This window comes from Prionailurus bengalensis, chromosome D4 (assembly GCF_016509475.1).
Source record: "Prionailurus bengalensis isolate Pbe53 chromosome D4, Fcat_Pben_1.1_paternal_pri, whole genome shotgun sequence".
NCBI lineage: Eukaryota > Metazoa > Chordata > Mammalia > Carnivora > Felidae > Prionailurus > Prionailurus bengalensis.
The window spans coordinates 93,394,744-93,420,009 of NC_057359.1; the positions used below are offsets into that span (position 1 = coordinate 93,394,744).

The following is a 25,266-nucleotide window of genomic DNA, read 5'->3' on the forward strand; positions in this document are numbered from 1 at the left end:
CGCTGTGGGAGCCACCAAAGGAGTCTAATGAGAGTGATAGTCCAAAGTGGCTGCTTACGGGAGGGTTTGAGGGTGGCCTAGAGTTTCCCGAGTTAAGGTGCCGCAGGACGTTTGAGCCACTCGGGTAGAGTGTCCCGCCAGTCTCTGTACAGCTCGGCCCAGGGTGTGTTTACGCACTAAGAGGGCTCGGGTGCCACCAAGTGGCCATCCTGGGGACATCAACGCCCGTCCCCATGGAGCCACCAGTATCTTTTCCTTCTGTGGGAGCAAGTCTCTGCATTTGAGTTCAATCTTCCCGATTTCGAAGTGAGGAAACCCACGAGATGTCTCGCTTAGCAGTGAGCTGACACTTTCTCCTTGGGTTTGAAACTACTCATTCTGTGCGCGCCTCAGCTCCAGTCCTGCCGATGCTTCTGGTAAGTCACTGATTTCCTTCTTGCGTTAGGGTAACAGAGAGGGCGAGGCATCCCTCTGCGGCGACACCAGATCGTGAAACCCTGGAGGCCGATCCGTCATCAGTGTGGCTGGTGACTCCACCCGTGAGGTCCCGGAGCCACATGCCCCCTGAGGCCCCGGAAGACACAGCCCTGAGCTGCTCCTGAGCTTGGCGCTTAAGGCGGGGAACAGACTTCAACTTTTTAAAAGATAGGGACGGGCCACGGAAAGGACCACAACAGGGCTGTCTATGGGAGTGTGGGTCATGGGGACTGGTGTTCTGTGATGTGGAAAACCTTAAATTTCCTCACTGCGTCCAGCCCCTGGACAAGTCCCTGGGACAGGCAGAGTCACCGCCCTCTGGGAGCCCAGCTGCCTCGATGATGACACTTCGCTAAGGGCAAAAGGCGATCTTAGCTTGACCTCATCCCGACCTCCGGGATCCTGTAAGTGTCCTTTATTGCGTAAAAATCCCTTCGGAAACTTCCTTCACCTCTACCCCCCAAGATACAAGGTAGCAAGTCAGACTCCAAGCGTATGGTCCCCTGATACGCATCTGAAAGGTCTCATGACTGACGGTTTGCTAAACGGTAATACGTGACCTTTTCCCAACAATAGTGAGCCCTCTCGGGGCCCTGGAAACCTTGCTCCCAAATCCCTTGGAGGCCTGTGCTGTCCCCAGCCCCCTCCCGACTTGGCGGGGGGTAAGCAGTCGCTTCTCACAGCTCTTCCTGCCCCCGGACCTGTCCCCGTGCTTTAATAAAGCACCAAAGATGTCTCAAGAATTCTTTCATGAGACTTTTTGTCGCACAGGGTTTCGCGACTGTTTGCTCTGAACCCCAATATCTCCACGTCCTACTGGAGTGGAACAGGTGTCCCGTGGTCACAGCTCCCCACCCAACCCCCGACCAGGCAGCTCAGCTGAAGGGTTTCTAAGGGAGCAGCTGACGATTAGGCGGAAAGTGGGCAGTAGCAGAATCTCCAAGGTGCCCCCCGGCTAGTCGAGCAGAGCTGGGCTGTGATTTAGAGGGAAAAAAGGCTCCTTCCTAGGAGGAACCTGTGGAGAATGAGACAAGCAGAGGCCACTGTGTGCTGGGAGCCTTGCCTGGGCTTGATCACAAATTAGGAAGGGTTTAGCATGGTTTTAGGGATGCCCCACTCTGGATTTTAAAAACTGGAGTTCTAAAATATCTCCAGACAGCAAGGTCAGTTGGGTGTATTTGTGCGAATCTATTTCTGGGTTCTTTGCTCTGTTCTACTGATCTGTGGGTCTGTGCCTCTGCAAATACCACAGTCTTGATTGTTTGAGTTGTATCATAAGATTTAAAATTTGACAGACTGTTTCCATTTTATTATTTTTTCTAAGTTATTTTAGATACTCTAGTACTTTGCCTTCCCATATGTATCTTAGAATAATCTTAACTATGTCTACAAAACACCCTCCTAGGATTTTGATAGGAATGGTACTAAAAAACATATATCAACTTGGGCGCCTGGGTGGCGCAGTCGGTTAAGCCTCCGACTTCAGCCAGGTCACGATCTCGCGGTCCGTGAGTTCGAGCCCCGTGTCGGGCTCTGGGCTGATGGCTCAGAGCCTGGAGCCTGTTTCCGATTCTGTGTCTCCCTCTCTCTCTGCCCCTCCCCCGTTCATGCTCTGTCTCTCTCTGTCCCAAAAATAAATAATAAACGTTGAAAAAAAATTAAAAAAAAAACATATCAACTTGAGGAGAATTGACGTCTCTGCTATGTTGAGCCTTTCAACTCATAAACACAGTAAGTCTGCTTATTTGGATCTTCCTTGGTTTCCTTTAGCAAGATTGCATAGTCTCCAACATACAGATTCTGTATATGTCTCATTAGATTTACATTGAAGTGTTCCACTTTTTTGGGAGTGATTATAAACGGTGTGCTATATATATATATATATATATATATATATATATATAATTTTTTTGAGAGAGAGACAGACAGACCATGAGCAGGGTAGAAGGGCAGAGGTGGGGAGAGAGAAAGAATCTTAAGCAAGCTCCATGCTTAGCGTGGAGCCCGACTCAGGACTCCATCTCATGACCCTGGGATCATGACCTGAGGCGAAATCAAGAGTCAGACGCTCAACCAACTGAGCCACCCAGGCGCCTACAAATGGTGCTGGTTTTTTATTTCCGTGTCCATATGTGCATTGCTAGTATGTAGAAATGTAATTGATTTTTGTATGTTTATCTTGTATCCTGCCACATTGGTGATCTCATTAATTCTAGGAGATTTTGGTTTTGTTTTCATTGATTCCTTAAGATTTTCTACATAAATAATTGTGTCATCTGCAAATAGAGATACTTTCGTTTCTTCCTTTAATATCTGTATGTCTTTTATTACCTTTTCTTGACTTCTTGCCCTGGCTAGAGCTTCCTGCGCTCTGATGAGTAAGAGAGTTGGGAGCAGGTGTCCTTGCCACGTTCCTGAGTATTCACCATCCATTCATCATTGATGAGAGTCTTCATCATTGCCCGGTAAGTACCACGTTTCTAAGTTTTATGTAGATGCCTTGATCAAGTTGAAGAAGCTCCCTCTATTCCTACGTTTCTGAGTTTTTAAAAAAAATCGTGAAGGAATGCCGAATTTTGTCAGATGCTTTTTCTACATTGATTGATGTGACCATATAATTTTTCCTTGTTAGCCTACTAATACAGAGGGTTACACTGATTGGTTTTCAAGTGCTGAAGGAGCCCTGCATCCCTGGCATAAATCCCACTTTGTTATGGTGTATAATTCTTTTTTTTACCTTGCTGAATTCCATTTGTTAATATTTTGTTAAGAATTGCATCTATATTGATAAGAAACATTAGGCTGTAGTTTTCCTTTTTTAAAAAAAATCTTTGTGGGCTTTTGGTATCAGAGTAATATCAGCTTCATAAAATGAACTGGAAAATGTTCTGTCCTCTTTTATTTTCTGCAAGAGGTTTTGTAGCATTCACACAAATTCTTTACAAATTTAGTGTCATTCTCCTGTGAAATCACCTGGACCTGGAAATGTCTCTTTGTGGAATTTTAAAATCAGGAATTCCATTTTCTCAATAGGTGTAGGGCTATTCAAATTATCTAGTTCATATTGGATGAGCTGTGGTAGTTTGTATTTTTTTTAATTTTATTTTATTTTTTATTCTTTAAAATTTACATCCAAATTAGTTAGCATATAGTGCAACAGTGATTTCAGGAGTAGATTCCTTAGTGCCCCTGACCCATTTAGCCCATCCCCCCTCCCACAACCCCTCCCGTAACCCTCAGTTTGTTCTCCATATTTATGAGTCTTTTGTTTTGTCCCCCTCTCTGTTTTTGTATGATTTTTGCTTCCCTTCCCTTATACTCATCTGTTTCGTCTCTTAAAGTCCTCATATGAGTGAAGTCATATGATTTTTGTCTTTCTCTAATTTCACTTAGCACATACCCTCTAGTTCCTCCCATGTAGTTGCAAATGACAAGATTTCATTCTTTTTGATTGCCAAGTGATACTCCATTATATCTATATACCACATCTTCTTTACCCATTCATCCATCGATGGACATTTGGGCTCTTTCCAGACTTTGGCTATTGTCGATAATGCTGCTATAAACATGGGGGTGCATGTGTCCCTTCGAAACAGCACACCTGTATCCCTTGGGTAAATACCTAGTAGGGCAATTTCTGGGTCGTAGGGTAGTTCTATTTTTAGTTTTTTGAGGAACCTCCAGACTGTTTTCCAGAGCGGCTGCCCCAGCTTGCATTCCCGGGTAGTCTGTATTTTTCAAGGAACTGGTCCATTGCATCTAGGTTGTCAAATGTATGTATACAGAAGCATTCATAGTATTGCCTTATTACCCTTTGATTCCTGCAGTGGCTGTGATGATATCCCTTCTTTCATTCCTGAGTTAAAATTTGTATCTTCTCTCCTTCGCGCTTTGTCAGTCATGCTAGATGTTTCCTTGCCAGTGTTTATGCTTTTCCTTTCTTATGATTGTCTTACTGCGCTAAGACATTCATCATGATGTTGAAGAGGAAAACGGGCAGAGGCCGACCTTACTTTGCTGTCAATCTTAGGGGGAAGCAGTTAGTCTCTCACCATTAAGAATGATGTCAGCTGCTTACTTTTTTTTTGTTTTGTCTGTTTTGTTTCATTTTGTTTTGTTAATGATCAGTTTAGGGATGTTAAGGGTTGCATTTTTGGCTTCCTTGTTGAGTGACTTCTGGCCAATGGGTGGGGGAGGGGGGGAGGGGGTGCCGGGTGGGATGTGTGTGCCTTTCAGGGTGGAGCATTGAACAACGGTTTGAGGCCCTGTGTCTGTGTTTTCCCTGTAGCGTGGTGACCAGCAACCTCCTGGAGGTGGCTGTTTGATCACCTGGATCCTTGAGTGGCCCTGAGGTGCAATATCCCTGCTAATCTGTGACGGGAATTGCACGTAAACAATCAATAAATCTGATGTTTTCAGCCACTGAGATTTTAAGTTCATTTGTTAATGCAGCATAAACCAGCTTCTGTTGAATGACTCTCTTGATATGTGAGAACTTTGCCTCATGAAAGGGTATGATATTTTTGAAATATGTATATATATATTTTAATGTTTATTTATTTTGGGGACAAAGAGAGAAAGCACGGGCAGGTGAGGGGCAGAGAGAGAGGGAGACACAGAAGCGCAAGCAGCTCCAGGCTCCGAGCTGTCAGCACAGAGCCCTACACGGGGCTCAAACTCACGAACCGAGAGATCATGACCTAAGCTGAAGTCGGACGCTCAACCGACTGAGCCCCCCAGGCGTCCCGAAATATATTAAAAAAAATCAATTAAAAGTGCTTATATGCATGCACATGTCACCCTTAATCTCTCAGCCAGTGAGTTTTTGATATTTCCTAATATGGAAATGTCCTTCACTGTCTGGGTTAAATCATGATGTATTGAATTCATTGTTGGATTCAGCCTGCTAATAAATTATTCAGACATTTGTCTTTGTTGCAAAAAGATGGTTGTCCTCTCCTTTCTTCTCTTGTGCCCTCGTCCCCCAGCTCTGTTATAGGAGAATCCAGCAATTTCCCACCCATCTGTGTCTACACCCCGGAAAGACTGTGTGATCCAGGAACCATCTGATGGCAGGGTGCTGGTTCTCACCCAAGATCTGGAACTGTTTCTTATTTTCTATAGTTATTGTTCTTTTAAGGTTTTCTTGGTAAAAATTAAACATAGACATGTCATGCAACCCAGAAATTCCACTTGTGGGTACTTATCTGAAGAAAATGAAAACACTAATTCCAAAAGGTACACGTACCCCACGATCACGGCAGCACCATTTACGATGGCCAAGATACGGCAGCCGCCCAAATGTCCTCCATAGACGAACGGATGAAGAAGATGGGTGTGTATGCAATGGAATATTACCTAGCCATAGAAAAGAGTGAAATCTTGCCACTCGTGACAACGTGGATGGACCTAGAGTGTATTATGATAACTGAAAGACAGAGAAAGACAAGCACCATTTGATTTCACTCATATGTGGAATCTAAAAAACAAAACAAATGAAGAAACAAACCGCGAAGCAAAACACGAAGTCATAAATACAGAGAACAAACTGGTGGTTCCCAGAGAGGGGGAGGCGGGAGGGGGTTGGGCAGAAGAGGGGAAGGGGGTTGAGCTGTGCCAACTTCCGGTTATAAAATAAATAAGTCACGGGGTGGGAAGTACAGGTAATACAGCCCATAATCCTGTAACAACCCTGTGCCGTGACAGGTGGTGAGCATTCTGTAGGGTACAGCTGCTGAATCACGACAGTGAACCCCTGAACCTAATAGCATTATGTCAACTGTTCCTCAATTAAACATTTTTTATAAATTTTGTTCAAGTTTTCCTTTTAGCCAATATTGGTAATCGATCTTTTTTTAGAAATGTTCCGTTCCATCTATATTTTAAAAACTTAAGGGGCGCCTGGGTGGCTCAGTTGGTTAAGCGTCCCGACTTTGGCTCAGTTCGTGATCTCGCGGTTCGTGGGTTCGAGCCCCGCGTCAGGCTCTGGGCTGACAGCTCGGAGCCGGGAGCCTGCTTTGGATTCTGTGTCTCCCTCTCTCTGACCCTCCCCTGTTCACTCTGTGTCTCTCTCTGTCTCAAAAATAAACATTAAAAAAAATAATAAATAAATGAAAACTTAATATCACACATAAATTGTCATGTACATATAACATATATATATAACTGGGCACATATATAAACATGTGTATATATTGTTATATGTAAACTTTGTTATTTGAAAATCCCTGTTTCTGTGGCTCTGTACGTTAAAGTCAGTGGAAAACAAGTTTCTTTCCACCTCTGCTGCCTTCGCCCAGACCACGACCCGGGGGAAATCTCTGTCGTATCATCCAGGGCAGAGCCACGCACTCACAGGCACGTGACGCTTGAAGCCCCAGGACTTCCCGGTGGTAGCGATCGTGCTCAAGTTCCTGGAAGACGACCTGGAGGGTCACGGGCCGCATTTTGCAGAGAGCGTGAAATTGGATCGGAAAGTAACTTACTGACGGTTTTCTGTCAATATTTACTAGGTGACGTGACCAAGTTTTCATTTCTTGTCGTTTGTGGAGTTTGGGTGCCGCCCCACAGTATGAACTGGCAGGCTGCCCCTGTGCCCTCTTGTCTCCTTCTTCAGGTTGAAAAGAGCCCCCCATCATGTGTGCTGGTCCCCAAACGTGATGGGCTGTTCAGGTGCAGAAGCCCGAACCCCGCCCCGGCCTGCGCCGCACCCCCCGCCATCCCCACTCATCCCCAGACACACAGGGCCAGGAAAGACCCAGGCAGACTGTTCCCTGCTTTATTTCTTTATTGCTGGAGGGGAGGGGCTCAGAGCAGGAGACCCCAGGTTGGCTCCCCCCCAGGAGCCTAGGGGCTGGACGAACAGGTCCGGCAGGCCCGGTCCCTCCTGAGTCCCCCCGACGGGGCTGGAAGGGGTGTCATCCTCTCTGGGCCCTGAAACGGACCAGGGCTCCCCTGTGATTCCTGGGGAGCCTGTCGGACCCTCGCCGGCCCCTCCCAGCCTGGGGGTGAGGGACGGCCTCTCCACCTCAGTCTGAGTGCTGGCCACCCCACGCCCTTGCCCAGAAGAGCCCATGGGGACGTCCGCGTGGGGGCTCGACCGGGACACAGGAACGACATCCCACAAAGGCCATTCGAGAGAGTGGACACACAGCCAGCCCGGCCCCCGCGGTCAGCAGGAGAGACGCCGGGTTCCGGCCATTCCCGCAGAGGGGCCAGGGCCCGACGGAGGGGAGCTGGGGGTCCCCCGGGACGCCCCCCACCCGTGCACATGCCCAGGACGTGGGGGCAGGGCTGCTACGTTACCCCAGGAGGCGGGTCGGGCAAGAGCTCACCTACCTAGACGCGGCACTGCTCTGCGGGAGGAGAGAGAGCGGGGAGGGGGGGAGAGGTCACAGGTCACCGGGGCAGCCCTGGGCCCAGAGGGGTGGGAGGGGGACCCCGCCCCAGGGGCTCTGCACCCCTTCCCCCGGGGGCCGGGGAATGGGGGCCACCGTGGGAGACGGACGCGCCCCGGGCTCATGGCTGTCCCACGGGTGAGCCGCACGCAGGGTGAGAGCAGGGACGCGGGGTGTGGAGGCGGTCACCTGCCACCTGGGTCGGGTCAAAGAAGAGGCGGACGTGCATGGGCAGAGTCTGGAGGGCTCTGTTGAATTTCTCCATGACCTCGTTGTCAGCCTTCAGGGTCCTGGCTGTGGGGGGCGGTGGGTCAGTCCCTGGGCCGTGGGGCTTTGACGGCCTCGGGGAGCCCCGTCCAGGGAGCGAGAGCAGGAAGGACACACTGGCGTCCTGAGGTCAGCCCCCGGGGTGGCCTCCGGGGCTCAGCCCCCCTGCCCTCCAGGGTCCCCGCCCCGCCCTCCCAGGACGGCGCCGGGGGCCCTGCGGGGACACGAGGCCGGGACCCACGTCCCCGGGCGGCTGGGGCTCGCCCGCAGGGCCGATGTGCCGGCCAAGAACGCGTCTCTAACCGCACACCAAGCGCTTCATTCGGGCAAAGCGGCCGCGTCTCAGCCCCCTGCTACCAGATCTTAGCGGCTTGCGTTCCGTTCAGAACGTGCTTTTGTGGAGCATCACCCCCAAGCAAAGCTTCCACTTAGCAGTCATCCTCGGGCCGAGGCAGGAACACGAAGCCCAGCCCCTTGGCCTGGATCCTGGATCCCCGGTTCCCGAGGCAATGTCAGGGGACTCGGCCCCCACCGGGGGTCCTCAGCCCCCCCGCCCCACGCAGGGCGACCCCGGGCCTGCTCAGTGACGTACTCAGGCACTGGCACACGAGGTTCTGCCCGGGGGCGTCGGTGTTCTCCAGGCACAAGAACAGGTAGTTCTCGTAGTCGGTGTCCAGCACGAGGAGCTCGTTCTCATCCAGATCTGGGGAGAGAGAGTCCCGGGTCTTCCCTCCTAGCAGGAGGGAGAGCATGGGTCTCCTCAGGGCGGCCCCATGGCAAGGCCGGGGTGGGGAGCTTCTCCCGCACCCCCTACAGGGCACAGGGGGCTGCGAGGCCCTGGCTGTTAACTGCGGACCCCCCGCCAGAAACGCTGTGCCTCCTGCTAGATGGGCTCACTCAGCACTCAACCCCGGACCCCCCACCCCCGTGTTCTGGGACCCAGAGAGGTTAAGAAGTGGGGTTCCACACTGATCTTGAATGAATGGGGCACCTCGGAGAAGAGGGGCGGAGCCGTGGGATGCATGGAAACGGGGGGTGGGGGTGAGTATGGGCCGGAGGTGACGGTGGCCCTCGGGGGCCGTGGGGACTGCCAGCTGCACAGCTCGGTGCCACACCCCCACCCACGCGGCTCTGCGCTGGAGCCCCCGGGGCCGGTCGGCAGCCGTCGCACGAAGCCAGGCTGGAGGGCTGGCCTAGGGGGGGCAAAGTGGGACGCAGCCCAGGCTGCCCGGTGGGGACGGCCGTGGAGGAAGCGGCCCCTCCCACGGGGCCTTCTCATTCTGGACCTGGTGAGGAATGCGGGAGCGAGCACGGGAGGGAATGACCCAACGGGGGTCTAGGAGTGCAGGAACCAGGGGGCAGGCCGGGCGTCATGGGGCGCCCTGACCCGTGGGAAGCAGGAGATGTCCTGGCGCAGGCGGCCTGGGAGGCGGTGCAGAGGACGGCCGGGTGCGGGTGCCTCCCAGGCCCGGCCCACAGACAGCGAGCTGGGTCTCATGGCCGTGGGGGTCAGAGAGGCCCAGCAGGGACCTGCCCACGGCCCTGAAGGCGGGAAGGGCAGTGAGAGCTGGCACTGAGGACCGTGTCGCTCTTGTCAGCACCCTGGGGCCGGAGCACGGACCCCGCCGTGCTGCCCGGGAGCCGCCAGCGGGGGTGTCCGGGGTGGCCCGGGGGCCCGGCACTTACAGCTGATCTTGAACTCAGCAGGGAGCTCGGTTTTTTCTGCCCAGACCTTCTTCTGCACACACCTGCCGTGCTCCCTGAAAGAAGGCCGTGTCTGCGGGCCGCCTGCACAGACCTTCCCGTGACAGAGCTGAGCTGCGGGTGGGGAGCAGAAGCCCGGCTCTGGGAGGCCTGGGCGGCACTCGGCAGGTGACCCGGTGGGACAGGGCCACCCCATGAGAGGGCGGAGGGAGCCAGAGGGAGCGGGGGTGGGAGCGCCCTCGCCCCAGCAGTCAGCAGACAATTGTGGGGTTTGTGTCCTCCTCTCTGCCCCCCACACTGACCCCGCTCTCTCCCGTACCCCCACAACCTCTCCAGGGCGGACAGGGCTCGTGGCAGGAACCACCCAGGCCCCCAGGGCCCCAGCCCCCAGCTGACCGGCCGGCCTCCACGCGGGCCTCTCTGCGCACTGACCTGCGGCCTCCCTGTGTGGTCGGCCCGTCGGCCCGGAGCCCTGGGTGGGGCCTTGAGGCCACCGGGAACCACCCACTCGGAGCCAGCTCCCGTCAGGACCCTGCCCGCCCTGGGCCCAGGCCCTCACCGGCCCCCAGCCCGGGGCCTCGGTCACCCACCATTTGCGCAGAATGATCTCCAGGTTGTCCCGGGGCGTGGGTCTCAGCTCCTGGACGTACACTCTCAGAGGGGCGGTCTCCGAGTCCAGGAGGGAGATGTCGCTGGCCGCCATGGCCATGGAGTGCCACGTCCCAGCCACCTGGGGAGGGGGCCTGAGCTGCCATCGGGGGCGGGGAGGCGGCCCCGGCCCCACAGCGGGCTCTCCCTCCCACCCCGGCCCGGGGCCCGGTCTAAGTGTGGTGGCAGCCAGTGAGCTCTGGGCGACCCCTCCGCCACCGACCAGACGCCCCTCTGGGAGCCCCCACACTTGAAATGACATCTTAGGTTCCCAGGTGGCCTTAAAGGACAGGTTGTGCAAGTTCTGTGGAAACATCTGGACCTTGGGCAAGCGAGGGAAAGCCGCCCTGGGGGAGGGGAGCAGGTGGGGGGGTGTCCCAGCGTCCTGGCTTCCATCCGTGCCCTTCAGATGGCCAAGGCCCCGCCCCCCGCCCACCCTGCAGCTCACCGCCCCCTCCCCCAGCCGTCCTCAGACCTTCTGCAGGTCTAGGCCGTCCATGGTCAGGGGGACGGTGGCGGCCTGGAGGCCACACACGAGGGCCAGGCCCAGAGCGAGCGGGAGGCACTTCATGGCTGCGGCTGTGGTGGCGCTGACCTCCCGGGACTGAGGAAGGCCAGGCCGCGGGCTCGGGCCCTTATACGGGGGCCGGGGGCCTGCGAGCCATGTGGTTCCCCGAATCCCCCGTGGCTCATCCCCATGCCCTCAGGGGGCTTCCTCCACCCGCACAATGGGAGGCCTTCTTCTCGCGGAGCGAGCGAGAACGGGACGGTCCCTGTGTCCCTGGACGGTTCCTGGTAGGCCCCCGAGGGGGCAGGGTCCGGGGTGTGGGTCCAGGTTGGTCGCCAGTATCGGGAACACTTTCTGGGTCACGATCTTTGAGAATAACAGGTCAGAGTCAGCACTGGGGACAGCTGTGTCCTGGAGGGTGTGCCCTGGAGCCCAGCCAATGGCCGGAGGGCCCCGCGCCAGCCCCAGGGTCCGGGACATTGTGACTGCGGGTGGCTGTCTGTCCCACACGAGGAACAGACATCACCCCTTCACCCCCTCTCCTCCTGCAGGCGCCCACCACCTCCCAGTGCCCCCACGTGCGGCGGGTCAAGGCCTCCCAGGTCTTTCTCCTTCGGATTCATTCTCTCTCCTGGGGCATCAGCGACTCCACGACCCACGGCCACGACCTTGGGAGGATGGGTTCTCCTCCCAGTCACCCCACCGCCTGCAGGAAGGGGAAGGTGCCGCGGGTTCAGGTGGGGTCCGAGGACGGGCCTGGCCAGCAGTGGGCGTTCTGCCGAGTCACAGGAGTGGTCGGGGACCACGGTGATCGGCAGGGTCACCCAGCCCGCGGGCTAAGTCCCTCTCAGGGTGGGGCGTGTGTGGGGGCAGCACGAGGGGCATCCATGGGTACGTGCCATCAGGAAGCCCACGGGTCTGCCAGGCCGCAGCTCTGAAATCGCCCGAAGCACTTGCTGTGGCCCCTCGTGCCCGGGAGCTCCAGGTGTGCGGGCGCGGAGGGGAGTCGAGCGGTTACAGAAGAACGTGTCCCGCCGATCAGGTTGCAAACCAGCACCCACAGGGGGACGCGCGAGCCCCGTGCGCTGAGCCAAGGGGGTGAAAGGCCACCGCCTGACGTTCAGACGGTCAACCTGCCCGTCCCCGGGAGGCGGGCATCGGGATGGAGGAGGAGCGCGGAGGGGGACAGCCACCTGCCCTGTGCCCTCTCCCGATGGGGCGTCTGGAGGGCGCCTCCCCCACAGGTGGGGGCCATCCGGGTGACCCACAGGCAGCAGCAGCACCTCGGGTGGAGGCCCAGGGCTCTGCTCTCTTTCCTGGAAAGGCCACATGTCACTGCATGTCATTGTGCCAGGAAAGAGCCCACCCCGCAGAGAGATGGCAGGTCCCGGGCCACGGGGCTCCGGTTCTAAGGGCGGGAAAGGCGGTGGCTCAGGCCGTCAGGCCGGTGTGGCCCTCTTGTGGCAGCTCGTGCAGACCTGCCTCTCGGTGTCCACGATCCTCCCTGGCAGGTGGCCGGGCTCAGTGTGGCTGCCGCTCCCGGGGGAGGCTCTGACCCCAGACGTGGGGGTGTCTGTTGAAACTCTGAGGAGTGGCCTTGAAGCCAGGCGGGGTGGGGTGGACATTCTTGCTGCCTGTCGGTGGAGGATCTGGAACGGTCCGGATGAGGTGGGTGTCCAGCAGCACCTCTGTGGGGCGTGTGCCAGGCACCGTGACCCTTCCGGGCCCTCCCCACGCCGTCCCCGCAGTCCCCGTGACAGCCTCCGGGGTTCAGCGTTTTCCTGTTTTCCGGGGAGCAGCAGGGAATGCACTGGGTTGAATGGTGTCCCCCAAAACTCACGTCCAAATGTGACCTTATTTGGAAACAGGGACTCTACAGATGTGATTTCTGCGGATGAGTTCCACGTGGGAGTGGGGGCTACTGTCTCATGTCCTTTTAAGAGAAAACAGAGGCAGAGAGGGGACCCAGGGAGAAGGCCTGTGGCCACGAAGCCAGAACTTGGGAGGGATGTGTCTACAAGACAAGGGATGCTGGGACACCCAGCAGCTCCAGAAGCTGGAAGAGGCCAGGAGCCTCCCCTGCAGCCTTCGGAGGGAGCACAGCCCTGCCCACCCCTTGACTGGACTTCGGGCCTGGGAACTGGGAGAGTGGTCCTCTGTGGCTAGCAGTCCCCACCAGCGGGGGGTCCTTCGCGACGGTGGCCCCGGCTACTAGCTCCAGCAGCTTCGACCATGTCCGCGGTGACCCGGCTGCGAGATGCGAGGCCGTACTTGGCTTCCAGGACAGGGTCGTGGGGGTGTCAGCCTGCAGAAAGCAGATGTCCCGTTTTCTGGTGAGTTTGGGACGCGCTGGCCCCGCCCTCCGCGGGTGACATCCCTCTCGCGTTCTCGGAGATTCTGCCGCGTCCCTGCCAACATGGTGCTGCAAAGCGTGCTGTTTGGGATGCACCTGGTCATAATTTCCAGAATACTCCTCAGAATGCTATTTAAAAAAACACAAAGAGGGGCGCCTGGGGGGCTCGGTCGGTTGAGCGTCCGACTTCCGCTCGGGTCATGATCTCACGGTCCACGGGTTCGAGCCCCACATCAGGCTCTGTGCTGACCGCTTGCTCAGAGCCTGGAGCCCGCTTCGGATTCCATGTCTCCCTCTCTCTCTGCCCCTCCCCCGCTCACGCTCTGTCTCTCAAAAATAAATAAACTTAAAACACACACACACACACACACACACACACAAAAGGAAAAAAAAGTGATCGCTGGCCTCAGGCGGTTGGCGTTGTCCAGTCTGAGGGGAGACCCAGGCCCCGGCATCCAACTTTCCCAGATCGCTGCCCCAGTAAGTGGGACGTGGGAGGGGACTGGCCCCAGCCCCTTGCCCTCCTGTGGGGACCCCGAGGTCTTCAGAAGCGGCCGGAGGGCAGGCCTGTGACGGCAGAAGCAGGACATTACTTTTCTTAGGATGAACTCTTGGGGCCAGGGAGGGGCAGTGGGCTTTCACGCAGCTGAGGACGTGCGTTGATGCCCCGCCCTGTTTCCCCGGGACCCGTCCCTGCAGCTGGGCCTCAGTGGGACCAGCGGGCGGCGTGGCACCACGCGGGCCAGTCTGAGTTTTGCCGGGCACGAGTGTGGTGGCCGGCACCAGGTGTCCCCAAGCATGCACCCTCGTGGGTTAACTTCCATCTGGAAAGAACACCTCTCCCGGTGGGGGCTCCCTCCCTGCACAAATCCTAGGCAACCCAACCCCCACCCCCGACACCGGCACCACTGCTGCGTCCCGGACGCCGCCTCCCTGAGCCTCCAGAGCCCCGGGGACTTGAGGTGCCCACACTTACTAACGTTACTCACGTCAGTAGCACAGCAGGTAAAACTCAAGTCGCCAAAATAGTCTCAAATGTGTCACCAACAGCGTGGCCAAATTACTGTCACCATAGAAGACCGGATGGCAGTTCCTCAAGAGAGTAAGCAGATTTCACAATTACCGTGTGATCCCACAGCTCCGCCACAGACCCCAAAAGATCTGAAGGCACATTCTTCTTTTCAGTTTCCTTGCTTCCTTTGAAAGAGCGAGAGGGAGACAGAATCCCAAGCAGACCCCACGCCGCTCGGCGCGGAGCCTGACGCTGGGCTCGATCCCACGAACCGCGGGACCACGGCCTGAGCCGAAACCAAGAGTCAGATGCGCCACCGACTGAGCCCCCGGAGCCCCTGAGAGCAGATCTCGGAGAGATATTTGTGCCTCCCTGTTCACGGCAGCGTCTTCGCAGCGGCCGAAGCGGGGAAACGGCCCACGTGTCCATCGACACGTGGATGGAGGCATAAACCACGCGGTCCGTCCACACCATGGAAAATTATTCCGCCTTCGAAAGGAAGGAAATCCTGACAGCTGAGACCACGTGGACGGAGCTTGAGGACATTATGCCGAGTGAGATATGCCAGACGGCACAGATCGAATCCCGTAGGATTCCACTTACGTGAGGGACCCAGAGGAGTCAGGTCCGTGGAGATGGAAGGAGGGGGGGCCCAGGGGCTGGGGGAGCAGAGGTATTGTTCTATGGGTGCAGAGTTTGTATTTGGCAAGATGAAAAAGTCCTGGAGATGTGTTTTTACGGCAGTGTGACTGCACCCAGCATTACCGAGTTGTGCACTTCAGAACGGTTCGTCTTAGGGAGAGAGAAAGGAGGAAAAAACCCCACAGACACAGAAAGCGGGAGGGGGCCGGGGGGCTGCACAGTCTGGGGGGAGGTCAGTGTGTAACGGGACAGAGTCCAGTCTGGGAAAATAGACTCGTGCTGGGGACGGACAGAGGGGACGGCTGCACGACCGCGTGAATGCGCCTGACGCCCCCGAACGGTGCCCTCGAAAGTGCTAACTGTTGTGATTCACGCTACGTGTATTTTGCTGCAACTAACAAAAAAAGTCTAATTGCCACGCACAGCCTCCCCCGCCCCCACCCCCCGCCCAGCGTGCTCCCCATCCTTTTGGAAGCATCCATCTCGGGAGGGGGTGTCACTCTTGTTTCCTCGGAGGCCGCCTGAGCCCCTGCTCTTCCGCAGAAAGGCCACGCGGCCTAGCCTGCTGCCTCCATCTGGAACATTCTGTGGTTTGCACCAAAGCTCAGTGCCCGGTGCTCGTGCAGCCTGGTTCTGAATGAGCCCTCGGGGCACGGGGCGAGCTGCCAGCGGCCCCAGGAGCGCACACAGTCAGCGCCCAAGGAGGCACCGTGGCCTCGCCGGCTTCCATAGATGGTTTCTGTATAACGGTTTGCGGACACGGTCTTAGAGCAGAGAGCAGAGCGCCAGACCCGCTTTGGGCGGTGGGAGGGCGGCTGCCGCCTGGGAGCAGGTGCCGGCACAGGCACGCCCAGGACCCACAGCACAGACAGAGCCACTGGTGGACGGAGCGATCGAATGCCTCTGAGGCCCCGGCGTGGGGACAGGACAGCACAGCGGACCCCCCGGGAGAAGAAATGGGTGAAGGTGTTCTGAGTGCCCTGCGCAGAGGCCGGGGGTCAGGCCCCTCCCAGACTCAACGACATGGACCCCCAAGGTCCTTGCTGAGCTCAGTCAAGGACGAGGAGAGACACCGCACAGAACAGCCGGGTGAAAGGGCCACAGGTGTGGAGGAGGCAGAGACCGAGGCCGGGAGGCTGGGAGGCCGGGGAGCGCCCACCAGGAAATGCGCCCGAAGAGAGTGGGGACCCTCCACAGTTATTAAGCCCATCGTAGCAGTGATCTAAGTGTTTGCTGCGACATCACCAGCTCCGACCGCCTCACCGCCCTGCTCTCCTCTGACGTGTTCGAGTACAGGGTCCAAACCCAGAACGGGAGGCAGGGTACTTACTCCCAGCCCGTCCCACGGACCCGTTCAACCTCTGTGTCACAGCAAGACAGGGAGCGGCAGCCTCCCCCGGAAGTAAGTGCGAAACGCCCTCGGCTAAAGGGCAGAATGTGGCACCCAGCGGCGGACAGAGCATCGGAACGAAATCGGAACCGTGAGGACCTTCTGACACTGCAAACTGCACACCGGTGCCATTTGTAACCTCAACAGGCTAACGAGGAAAGACGACTTGGTCAGCTTAGCTTACGCAGAAATCACACCGCTTATAGTTTACCAGCAACCCTGGCTCAAAAACACAGCCCGGCACAGGACAAGACAGGGCAGGGCAGGACAGCCCAGGACAGGACAAGACAGACTAGCACAGGACAGCCCAGGACAATGAAGTAAAACCTTTCAGCAAAACAGGAATGGAAGGGACGTCCCTTGACCTAACAACGCACACGAGCGCCCAGTCCCCAGCACGATCTCTCCCTCCTACAAATGCTGCCATCGTTCGCTTTGTGTTTCTTTACCTGGAATTCGTCTGTCTCCATCACAGATTTCATTTATTTATTTATTATTGATGAGACAGAGACAGCGCGTGCACGCGCACGCAAGCAGGGGAGGGGCAGAGAGAGGGGGGGACGGAGAACCCCAAGAAGGCTCCGCACCGTGCAGCTCATGAGCCATGAGATCACGACCTGAGCAGAAACCAAGAGTGGGACGCCGAACCGACCGAGCCCCCCAGGGGCCCCCGGTCCCAGGGTCAGGCCACGTGAGCGCGCTCTGTTCTGGTGGCCCTTTCTTCGTGTTTCTCTGAGTTCTGTGAGCTGCTCTGGAGACTTCCTGGCCCCACCCCTCCCCTGCGCTCGGTAGCCGGGCCGTCAGAGCCCGCGGGGCCCACGGGGGGGTCGCCTGGCGTCTGCAGAGGGGCGTCCCGGGGTCTGGACGTCGGGGGTGAGAGCCGTCCGGCTCTGAGGCCGTTGGGGCCGCGCTCTGTGTAAGCAGGTTTGTACCCGCCCGTGGCTGACCGCGTGGCTCCATTTCCTGCACTTACCGCCCCCGGCCTCCCGCATCCCTCGGCCACTTGGGGCAGGTGCAAGCCCCCGGCTCAGAGCCTGGGGTGTCTGTCCGTCCACCCCCCTTTCAGGCCTGTCAGCCTTCGCTGGGGGCGTTCTGCAGCCGCGCTGTGTGGGCGCGTCCATTGGGACTGCCGTGTGTCTGGTGAGCGGGTGGCCTCGTGCTCAGGGACCTGTCATCAGAGCAGTTTCCTTTGCCCAAGGAGGTGTGGTTGGTGCTGCGGTAGCGGGAATGTCCGCCGTCCCGCGAATGTCCGTGGGACACCCTCTCGTCGTCTTCTCCCTCGGGCTGTGATGCTCCTGGTGTCCCGTGTGCCGGGTGACCTCCGGCTGCTCCCCGGTCACTCTGCCTCTTCTGTCGGAGACCCCGGGTCCTGTTGAAAGTGTCCCAGGCAGCAGCAGCGGCGGCGGCTTCCGGTTTGGGGGCAGCACGCGGTCCCGCCAGTCTGACGTTCACAGCGTGCCTTTGCCGGCGTGGCTGGCGTGGGGCTCCCATGGCCCTGCCGGCGCTGCCTGAGGGGCAGGAGCGATTCTCCAGCTCAAGGCCACGGCCCGGCTCCCCAGGGGAGGGTCGTCTCAGGCCCGGTGTCCCGAGGAAGGGGAGTCCGTCCCGGCGGCTCGCGGTTGGAGGGGCCCCCGTTGGTCCTTCTGGCCACAGGCACTGGGCTAGCCTGGTGTCATGGGGGGACCCCGGTTTGATCCAGGTGGGCAGTGGGCCACCCTGGGCTGCCTTCTGTCCTGGGGGGGACCCAGAACTAGCTGCCACTGCGCTGTCCTCGGATCCCCGGGTCCCAGACCAGACCGCCCTGCTCGCCCGCCTTCCAGGGCTCTCTTTTTGGAGTTTATGTTATTTTCAGGGCTCGTGATCGTGGTGCTTACTTTGCTGGCTTCCAGGTAACCGTGGCGGTGGCCGGAGGGGCAGCCGGCCCTGAGGTTGGGGCCTGAGGCCCGAGGGGTGTCAGAGTTGTGGTCACGGCAGCGGGGCCACACCACCACGCGGGGTGTGCAGCCGAGCTCAGGGTGCAGGAGCTGTCCTCCCCCGTGTCCTACCTCCCACTCCCTGCATGTTCCTTCAGCCGTCTCCACTTACGGGCGAGACCAGACGCGGAATGGACGGCAGGGGCCGGGCGGGCTGGCGTGCGCTGCCCTCTTGACTCCAGCACCCGCGCCTCGCCAGCACGTGGCCCTGGTGACCGCGGACGCGCGTGGCACACGGGTTCCGTGCCCGGCGCCCCCAGAAGCGAGCTCACCTCCTTTCCACCCGCCCCGGGTGGGCCGGATCCCATCAGTGGTGTCTCCGGGCCCGAACCCGGTGTTGCCCTCAGATGGGGCTTTGTGTCGAGTTCAGAGCTGGGCTGGAGCCACACGGCCTGGGTCAACGTCCAGGTCCCCCTCTGACCGGGCTGTGTGGACCTGGAGGCTAGTTGCTGCTGGGACACCCTCTCTCGGTGTGGACGGGAGTGGCTGCCTTCCAGGGCCTTGGTGACGGTGGAAGGAAGGCCTACGTTCAGCCCCCAGGCAGGGGCTCAGGGTGACCGCAGGCCGGCCCATTTCCTGTTCCCGTTTCTGTCCGGGGCGGGGGAGGGGGAGCAGGTCCCCTCTGCAGTGGCTCCCTGGGGGACCCCAGAGCCCTAACAGGGGGGCGGGGGGGGGGGCTCTGCTCTTTGATGCTGGTGTCTGTGGGCCTGTCGTCCACACCGCAGGCCGTGTGCCCTCTCGGCCCTGGAGCTCCAACCGCCCCCCCAACCCCGACCTTCAGGCTGGCAGGAGGGCAAGAGGCACCAAGGAGACCCCTGAGATGTTTCTGTGTCAGGAAAGGCAACGGAGCAGTTGGAGCCCCAGCTGCACGGCCCCCTCAGCACGTACAGCTTCCACGGTCGTGGGACCAGAGACGCCACACGTGGGAACGGGACATCGTGTCTAACACCCCGCGGGGACCCCCCCCCCATCCCCACACGCACAAGGCCAGGAAAGACCCAGGCAGACTGTTCCCTGCTTTATTTCTTTATTGCTGGAGGGGAGGGGCTCAGAGCAGGAGACCCCAGGTTGGCTCCCCCCCAGGAGCCTAGGGGCTGGACGAACAGGTCCGGCAGGCCCGGTCCCTCCTGAGTCCCCCCGACGGGGCTGGAAGGGGTGTCATCCCCTCTGGGCCCTGAAACGGACCAGGGCACCCCTGTGATTCCTGGGGAGCCTGTCGGACCCTCGCCGGCCCCTCCCAGCCTGGGGGCGAGGGACGGCTTCTCCACCTCAGGCTGAGTGCTGGCCACCCCACGCCCTTGCCCAGAAGAGCCCATGGGGATGTCCGCGTGGGGGCTCGACCGGGACACAGGAACGACATCCCACAAAGGCCATTCGAGAGAGTGGACACACAGCCAGCCCGGCCCCCGCGGTCAGCAGGAGAGACGCCGGGTTCCGGCCATTCCCGCAGAGGGGCCAGGGCCCGACGGAGGGGAGCTGGGGGTCCCCCGGGACGCCCCCCACCCGTGCACGTGCCCAGGACGTGGGGGCAGGGCTGCTACGTTACCCCAGGAGGCGGGTCGGGCAGGAGCTCACCTACCTAGACGCGGCACTGCTCTGCGGGAGGAGAGAGAGCGGGGAGGGGGGGAGAGGTCACAGGTCGCCGGGGCAGCCCTGGGCCCAGAGGGGTGGGAGGGGGACCCCGCCTCAGGGGCTCTGCACCCCCTCCCCAACCCGGGAATGGGGACCAATGATGAAGGATGACGCTGTCCTGATTTCTACAGAACCACTGATGGGTCCCAGAGCTGGGACAGCAAGCCCAGGAGGGGGCGACCGAGGGCAGAGCTAACCCTTCCCCTGGGTCAGGTCCAGGATGATCCGGATGTGCACGGGCAGAGTCTGGAGGGCTCTGTCGAATTTCTCCATGACCTCGTTGTCGGCCTTCAGGGTCCTGGCTGAGGGGGCGTGGGGGGGGGGGCAGTGGGTCAGTCCCTGGGCCGCGGGGCTTTGATGACACTGGGGAGCCCAAGGTCCCCCCCATCCAGAGAGCGAGTGTAGGAAGGACACACTGTCTTCCTGAGGTCAGCTCCCAGGGTAGCCTCCGGGGCTCAGCCCCCCTGCCCTCCAGCGTCCCTGCCCCTCTCCCGGCCCAGTCCCAGGACAGCACCGGGGGGTCTGCATGGACACAGGACAAGAGGGCCCACAGCCCCCGGGCCGTCGGCTGTCCTGCCGCATCAGGACACCGTGAGTCAACTGGCCAGGGAGCGTCCTGCTGGCCCAGCACCCACGGTCCCCTCGGGAGCCCTGGGAGAGAGCACCTGAGAACAATGGTAGGGTTCCCCGTGTGGACGACTCCACATCGGATCACACCCCAGGACCTTTGCTAACGTGAGCCATGGAGGCCAGGAGGCAGCCCTGCTCCCTTCCTCCCACCGGGGCCCCCGGAGTGCTCACGAGCCACGCCTTGGAGGGTGGCCCCGTGGTGGCTACGCACCCAGGTACTGGCACATCATGCCGTTCTCCGTGCCGGGCGCTGGGGCCTCCATGCAGAAAAACATGTAGTGGGTGTAGTCAGTGTCCAGCACCGAGATCTTTCTTTCCCCCTGGTCTGGAGAAGAGGCCGGAACAGAGACCTGAGATCCGGCCCACGACCCCCCTCGCCACCTCGGGCCTCCCCTTCACCTGCCGTGCATTTCCACGGCCCGCACCTGGCAGGGACCCCGCGGGGGGCCCTCCGAGCGGCCCTGGCTGCGCCGGACCGGCACGCCCTGCACTTGGGCCGAGACCGTGGGCATGGCTTTCAAAATCCTTACGGCAGCAAAGCCTTCTGGGATTTTCTGCCCTGCTTGGCCCAAGGCTCGTCCCCACCTCTGGCGGTGCCCTTCAACCTTTCGGATATTCGTGCAGACGCTCAGGCGCTAAGACCCAGGTGACCCCCCCCCCCCTACAATTCCTGTGACAGGTGCCCAGGTCCTGGGAGCGATGACAAAATAATCCAGAACCGGAGCCGGAGTCCACTGGAGTCGCGGCTCTACGCGGACATCAATGGGCAGAAAGAAATGGAGAATTATCGCGGTGGGTAGGGCCGTGGTGTCTGTTTTTCAAAGGTGGGGAGCCAACGGGAGCGTGTGGGGACCCCAAGTCTGTGGGGCCGTGGGCCTGGCAGGGCTCGGAGCAGGACAGCAGCGAGTGGGCCAGCAGTGTCCCTGCCGGGCACCGCCCAGCTCTTCGGAAGCTCCCGTCACCTTCCCAGGATGACCCGAGGTCCTGCTGGAAAGCCTGCTCATAGCTTAAGAACGGGAGGTGCTGGGGTGGCTGCTCGGTGGCCGTCCTTGGTGGCAGAGGAGGGCTGGAAGCTAGGGGGTGGGCCCGGGGCCCGCCCCGGATGAGGCCTCTAGGCCCAGGAGACAGGGCCCGGGCGGAAAGGCTGGAGTTGAGGCCCAGAACGTTCCAGAAGCAGGTTCCAGGATTGACCGGCAAATCCACAGGGTGTTTGCCCACCGGTCTGGTTTATTTGGGTATTTTTAAGGAGCCCCAGGCCGCTGGTCCCTGAGCAGGGGAGTTGCCGCAGGCCTGCCCTCGGGTGTTCCCTGCGAGGACCGAACCTGCCCGGGTTCGCAGGGAACCAGATGCCTCTCCGCCGTCTTCCTACCTGAGCAGGGAGCCAAGGGGCCTGGAGGAGACTGAGCCCCAGAGGCGGGGGGCTGGTCCCCAGGCCTCATCCACCCCCTTCCCCGGGAGTGCCCTTTGCGATGTAGGCTAGGAGAAGCCGGGCCTGGCGTTCAGGGCAGGCCACACACCCGTCTGACTCTTCCCTGCCGTCAGGACGTGGCGGGGGTCGGGGGTGGGGGGCTCAGAGCGGAGGGAGCACTCTGTCCACGGGCACGGGGTGGGGGCACTTACAGTCGACCGTGAACACGGCTGGGTCCTCGGTCCTCTGGGCCATGATGTTCTCCTCGATGCATGCGTGGTTTTCCCTGAAAAACCAGAGCGGTGGGGGTCACCCCCGAACCCCAGTGGAGGGACAGGAGCTGGGCTCCAGGAAGCGTCCACAGACCCTGAGGACACCCAGCCCTGGGCCGGCTGTGAGCAAGGCCATGAGGTGTTGGCCCAAATGTGAGTGGCCCTGTGGCCTTGAGCAGGTGACTCGGACAAGGTGACAATGGGGTAGACGAAGCCAGCCCAGAAAGCTGCTGGGGGTGGGGGGCGGGGGCTAGCTCAGAACTGACCCCGTCCGCGGGGGGATTGGTCACAGCGCCTCTAAGGATCTCATCACCGATCACAGTGAGAATTCCTTGGGTCCCCGGCCCTCTCTCCAGGGCAGACAGGGCTCGTGGCAGGAACCACCCAGGCCCCCAGGGCCCCAGCCCCAGCTGACCGGCGGCCTCCACACGGGCCTCTCTGCGCACTGACCTGCGCCACCCTGTGTGATCGGCCCGTCGGCCCGGAGCCATAGGCTGGGCCTCCGAGGCCACCGGGAACCACCCCCACGGAGCCAGCTCCCGTCAGGACCCTGCCCGCCCGCCCGCCCGCCCGCCCTGGGCCCAGGCCCTCGCCGGCCCCCAGCCCGGGGGCCTCGGTCACCCACCATTTGCGCAGAATGATCTCCAGGTTGTCCCGGGGCGTGGGTCTCAGCTCCTGGACGTACACTCTCAGAGGGGCGGTCTCCGAGTCCAGGAGGGAGATGTCGCTGGCCGCCATGGCCATGGAGTGCCACGTCCCAGCCACCTGGGGAGGGGGCCTGAGCTGCCATCGGGGGCGGGGAGGCGGCCCCGGCCCCACAGCGGGCTCTCCTTCCGACCCGCCTGCTGGTTCGTCCCCTACACCCCGGGGTTTCTCGAGTGGGATCGCGATTGTGGTGCATCAGGACTCAGGGCACGTCTGAGGACCTCCTACCGTGTGCCAGCACCCCAAGGGGTTCTTGCATATTTGCGATAGCTGCCCTCTCCCCGCAGCGCTGTCCTGGGTGAGCTCCTTTCCGGAGTGTGGCAGAGTCATGGGTGACTCCGCCCGGGAGTGAGAGGGAAACAGGCAGGTGGTCGGAGCCAGCGTTCGGGGGACAAAGGCCTGGCCTAGCTCTATGCCCCGTCTGGTCTTCCCTTAGGTTTCTGCAGTCAGGCCTTCCTGCCCTCTGTAGGCCCCCCAGCACCCACCCCGCACGCCCACACCTGTCTTATATCCAGGTCCTCCATGGTCGGGGGGACGGTGGCGGCCTGGAGGCCACACACGAGGGCCAGGCCCAGGGCGAGCGGGAGGCACTTCATGGCTGCGGCTCGGGTGGCGCTGAGCTCCCGGGACTGAGGAAGGCCAGGCCGCGGGCTCGGGCCCTTATACGGGGGCCGGGGGCCCGCAAGTCAGGACCTCTGGGACCCCAGCCATGCGGTTCCCCGAATGCCCCGTGGCTTATCCTCAAGGCCCCGAGGACATCATCTTCCAGGACAGCCTGAGGCCCTCTTCCTGTGCCACTGACTCCCCCACTCCAGTCCAAACAGGAAGGTCCCTGTGTCCCTGAGGCCTGGACGGTTCCTGGTAGGCCCCAGAGGGGTAGGTCTGGGGTGTGGGTCCAGGCTGGTCGCCAGCACCAGGAACACTTCCCAGGTCGCAATCTTGGGCAACAACAGGTCAGAGTCAGCACTGAGGACAGCTGTGTCCTGGAAGGTGGGCCCCGGGGCTCCACCAATGGCCAGAGATCCCTATGCCGGCCCCTGGGTCTGTAGACATCATGCCCGTGGGTGGCTGACTGTCGAGCACAAGGGGCCCACCTTGTCACATTCCTGGTCCCCTCCCTGTGTGATGCTCAGTTCACACCGTTGTTCTGAGCTTGTGTGCCCTTGGGCCGGACATGGCCACGTGCTCTGTTGTGCTCCATGAGGACCCCACCGCCACCTCGCTCCTGCGTGGCCACCTGGGCTCACAGGTCATCATTCTGGGGGCAAAGGCTGCAGTCCCAGATGTTTGGGCAGGCTAGTGGCATACAGAGTGCACAGAGGACCCTGCCCCCTCCCAAAGCCACCCCTCAGGCAGGTTCTAGGTGCCCCTGAAGCAAGGGCAGTCAGCTCACCTTCGCTCCCTCTGCGGGTCTGGGGGTGGGGTGGAGGCTGTCGTGGGAGTGGGACTTCAGGTAGGCCGAGAGGGGGGCTCGGGTCCCTGGGCCCAGGTGGACAAGTGCGTGGCCGGCAAGTTGACCAACTCCAGAGAGGAAGGTGGACGTGGGGACGCGGTGGGCAGGGAGGGGCAGGGACCTGGGACTTGGCACCCTTTCCGATCTCGCTTTTGCTGTCTGTGTAAGTAATACAATTTCTGAATCTAAAAAGGGCTCATTGTTTCTTTACCAGCGGAATCTGTCAGCCTCGCTTGATATGTGTATCTGTCACGTCACCAATGACACTAATGAATCCACATTTGTGTAGCAGAAACAATTGTTTCTGCATTTTGAAAGTTACCTGTACTCTACACAGGAAACCTCTGCAGTATTTATCCCAGGGTTGACTGTTCAAGGGGCTCTACTGAGGTAGTGTTGAGGCAGCAAAGATTCCCAAAACAGGTCACACAGCACTCTAAATGGTGTTTGAGAAAAGGAGTGACGGATGTTAAATAGATGGGTGGATGGTAGATGGATAAATGGTGGATGGATGGATGGATGGATGGTTAGTGGATGGATGGTAAATAACTGGATGGATGGATGGATGGATGGTTAGTGGATGGATGGTAAATAACTGGATGGATGGATGGATGGTGGATGGTTAGTGGATGGATGGTAAATAACTGGATGGATGGATGGATGGTGGATGGATAGACTGATGGTGGATAGATGGTTGGATGGTAAGTGGATAGACGAATGGTAGAAAAATGGACGAATGGCTTCCTTAACTCCTATTGGACAGGACATTTAGCGTCTCATTCTCACAATGCCTCC

The 25,266-nt window shown here is 59.5% G+C and overlaps 2 protein-coding genes across 3 annotated transcripts; both read right to left on the reverse strand.

Moving 5' to 3' along the window:
• Positions 1 to 7,250: 7,250 nt before the first annotated feature.
• On the reverse strand, positions 7,251 to 11,229 carry LOC122474564 (beta-lactoglobulin-3). Of its 2 annotated transcripts, XM_043565515.1 has the most exons (7): positions 10,969 to 11,229; positions 10,436 to 10,575; positions 9,828 to 9,901; positions 8,734 to 8,844; positions 8,064 to 8,168; positions 7,816 to 7,832; positions 7,251 to 7,410 (listed from the first exon to the last, which is right to left on the reverse strand). In XM_043565515.1, the coding sequence occupies exons 1-6, from the start codon at positions 11,062 to 11,064 to the stop codon at positions 7,816 to 7,818; spliced, it is 543 nt and encodes a 180-aa protein (XP_043421450.1). In that variant the 5' UTR covers positions 11,065 to 11,229; the 3' UTR covers positions 7,251 to 7,410. The 2 variants fall into 2 exon arrangements, with proteins under 2 accessions (XP_043421450.1, XP_043421449.1); XM_043565514.1 differs by lacking the exons at positions 7,251 to 7,410; positions 7,816 to 7,832 and having other exon boundaries at positions 7,996 to 8,168.
• An 8,156-nt stretch (positions 11,230 to 19,385) lies between these two features.
• LOC122474732 (beta-lactoglobulin-2) lies at positions 19,386 to 23,614 on the reverse strand. Its single transcript, XM_043565809.1, has 7 exons — positions 23,519 to 23,614; positions 22,939 to 23,078; positions 22,254 to 22,327; positions 20,845 to 20,958; positions 20,201 to 20,305; positions 19,951 to 19,967; positions 19,386 to 19,545 (listed from the first exon to the last, which is right to left on the reverse strand). The coding sequence occupies exons 1-6, from the start codon at positions 23,612 to 23,614 to the stop codon at positions 19,951 to 19,953; spliced, it is 546 nt and encodes a 181-aa protein (XP_043421744.1). The 3' UTR covers positions 19,386 to 19,545.
• Positions 23,615 to 25,266: the final 1,652 nt, after the last annotated feature.

Coding starts and splice junctions, on each gene's coding strand:
- LOC122474564 (XM_043565514.1), bottom strand. CDS start 11,064: ATGAAGTGCCTCCCGCTCGCTCTGGGCCTGGCCCTCGTGTGTGGCCTC. Junction 10,576..10,968: donor ACGGCCTAGACCTGCAGAAG/GTCTGAGGACGG, acceptor CCCCCTCCCCAG/GTGGCTGGGACGTGGCACTC. Junction 9,902..10,435: donor GAGATCATTCTGCGCAAATG/GTGGGTGACCGA, acceptor GCCTTCTTTCAG/GGAGCACGGCAGGTGTGTGC.
- LOC122474732 (XM_043565809.1), bottom strand. CDS start 23,614: ATGAAGTGCCTCCCGCTCGCCCTGGGCCTGGCCCTCGTGTGTGGCCTC. Junction 23,079..23,518: donor AGGACCTGGATATAAGACAG/GTGTGGGCGTGC, acceptor CCCCCTCCCCAG/GTGGCTGGGACGTGGCACTC. Junction 20,959..22,253: donor AGCCGTGTTCACGGTCGACT/GTAAGTGCCCCC, acceptor CCTCTTCTCCAG/ACCAGGGGGAAAGAAAGATC.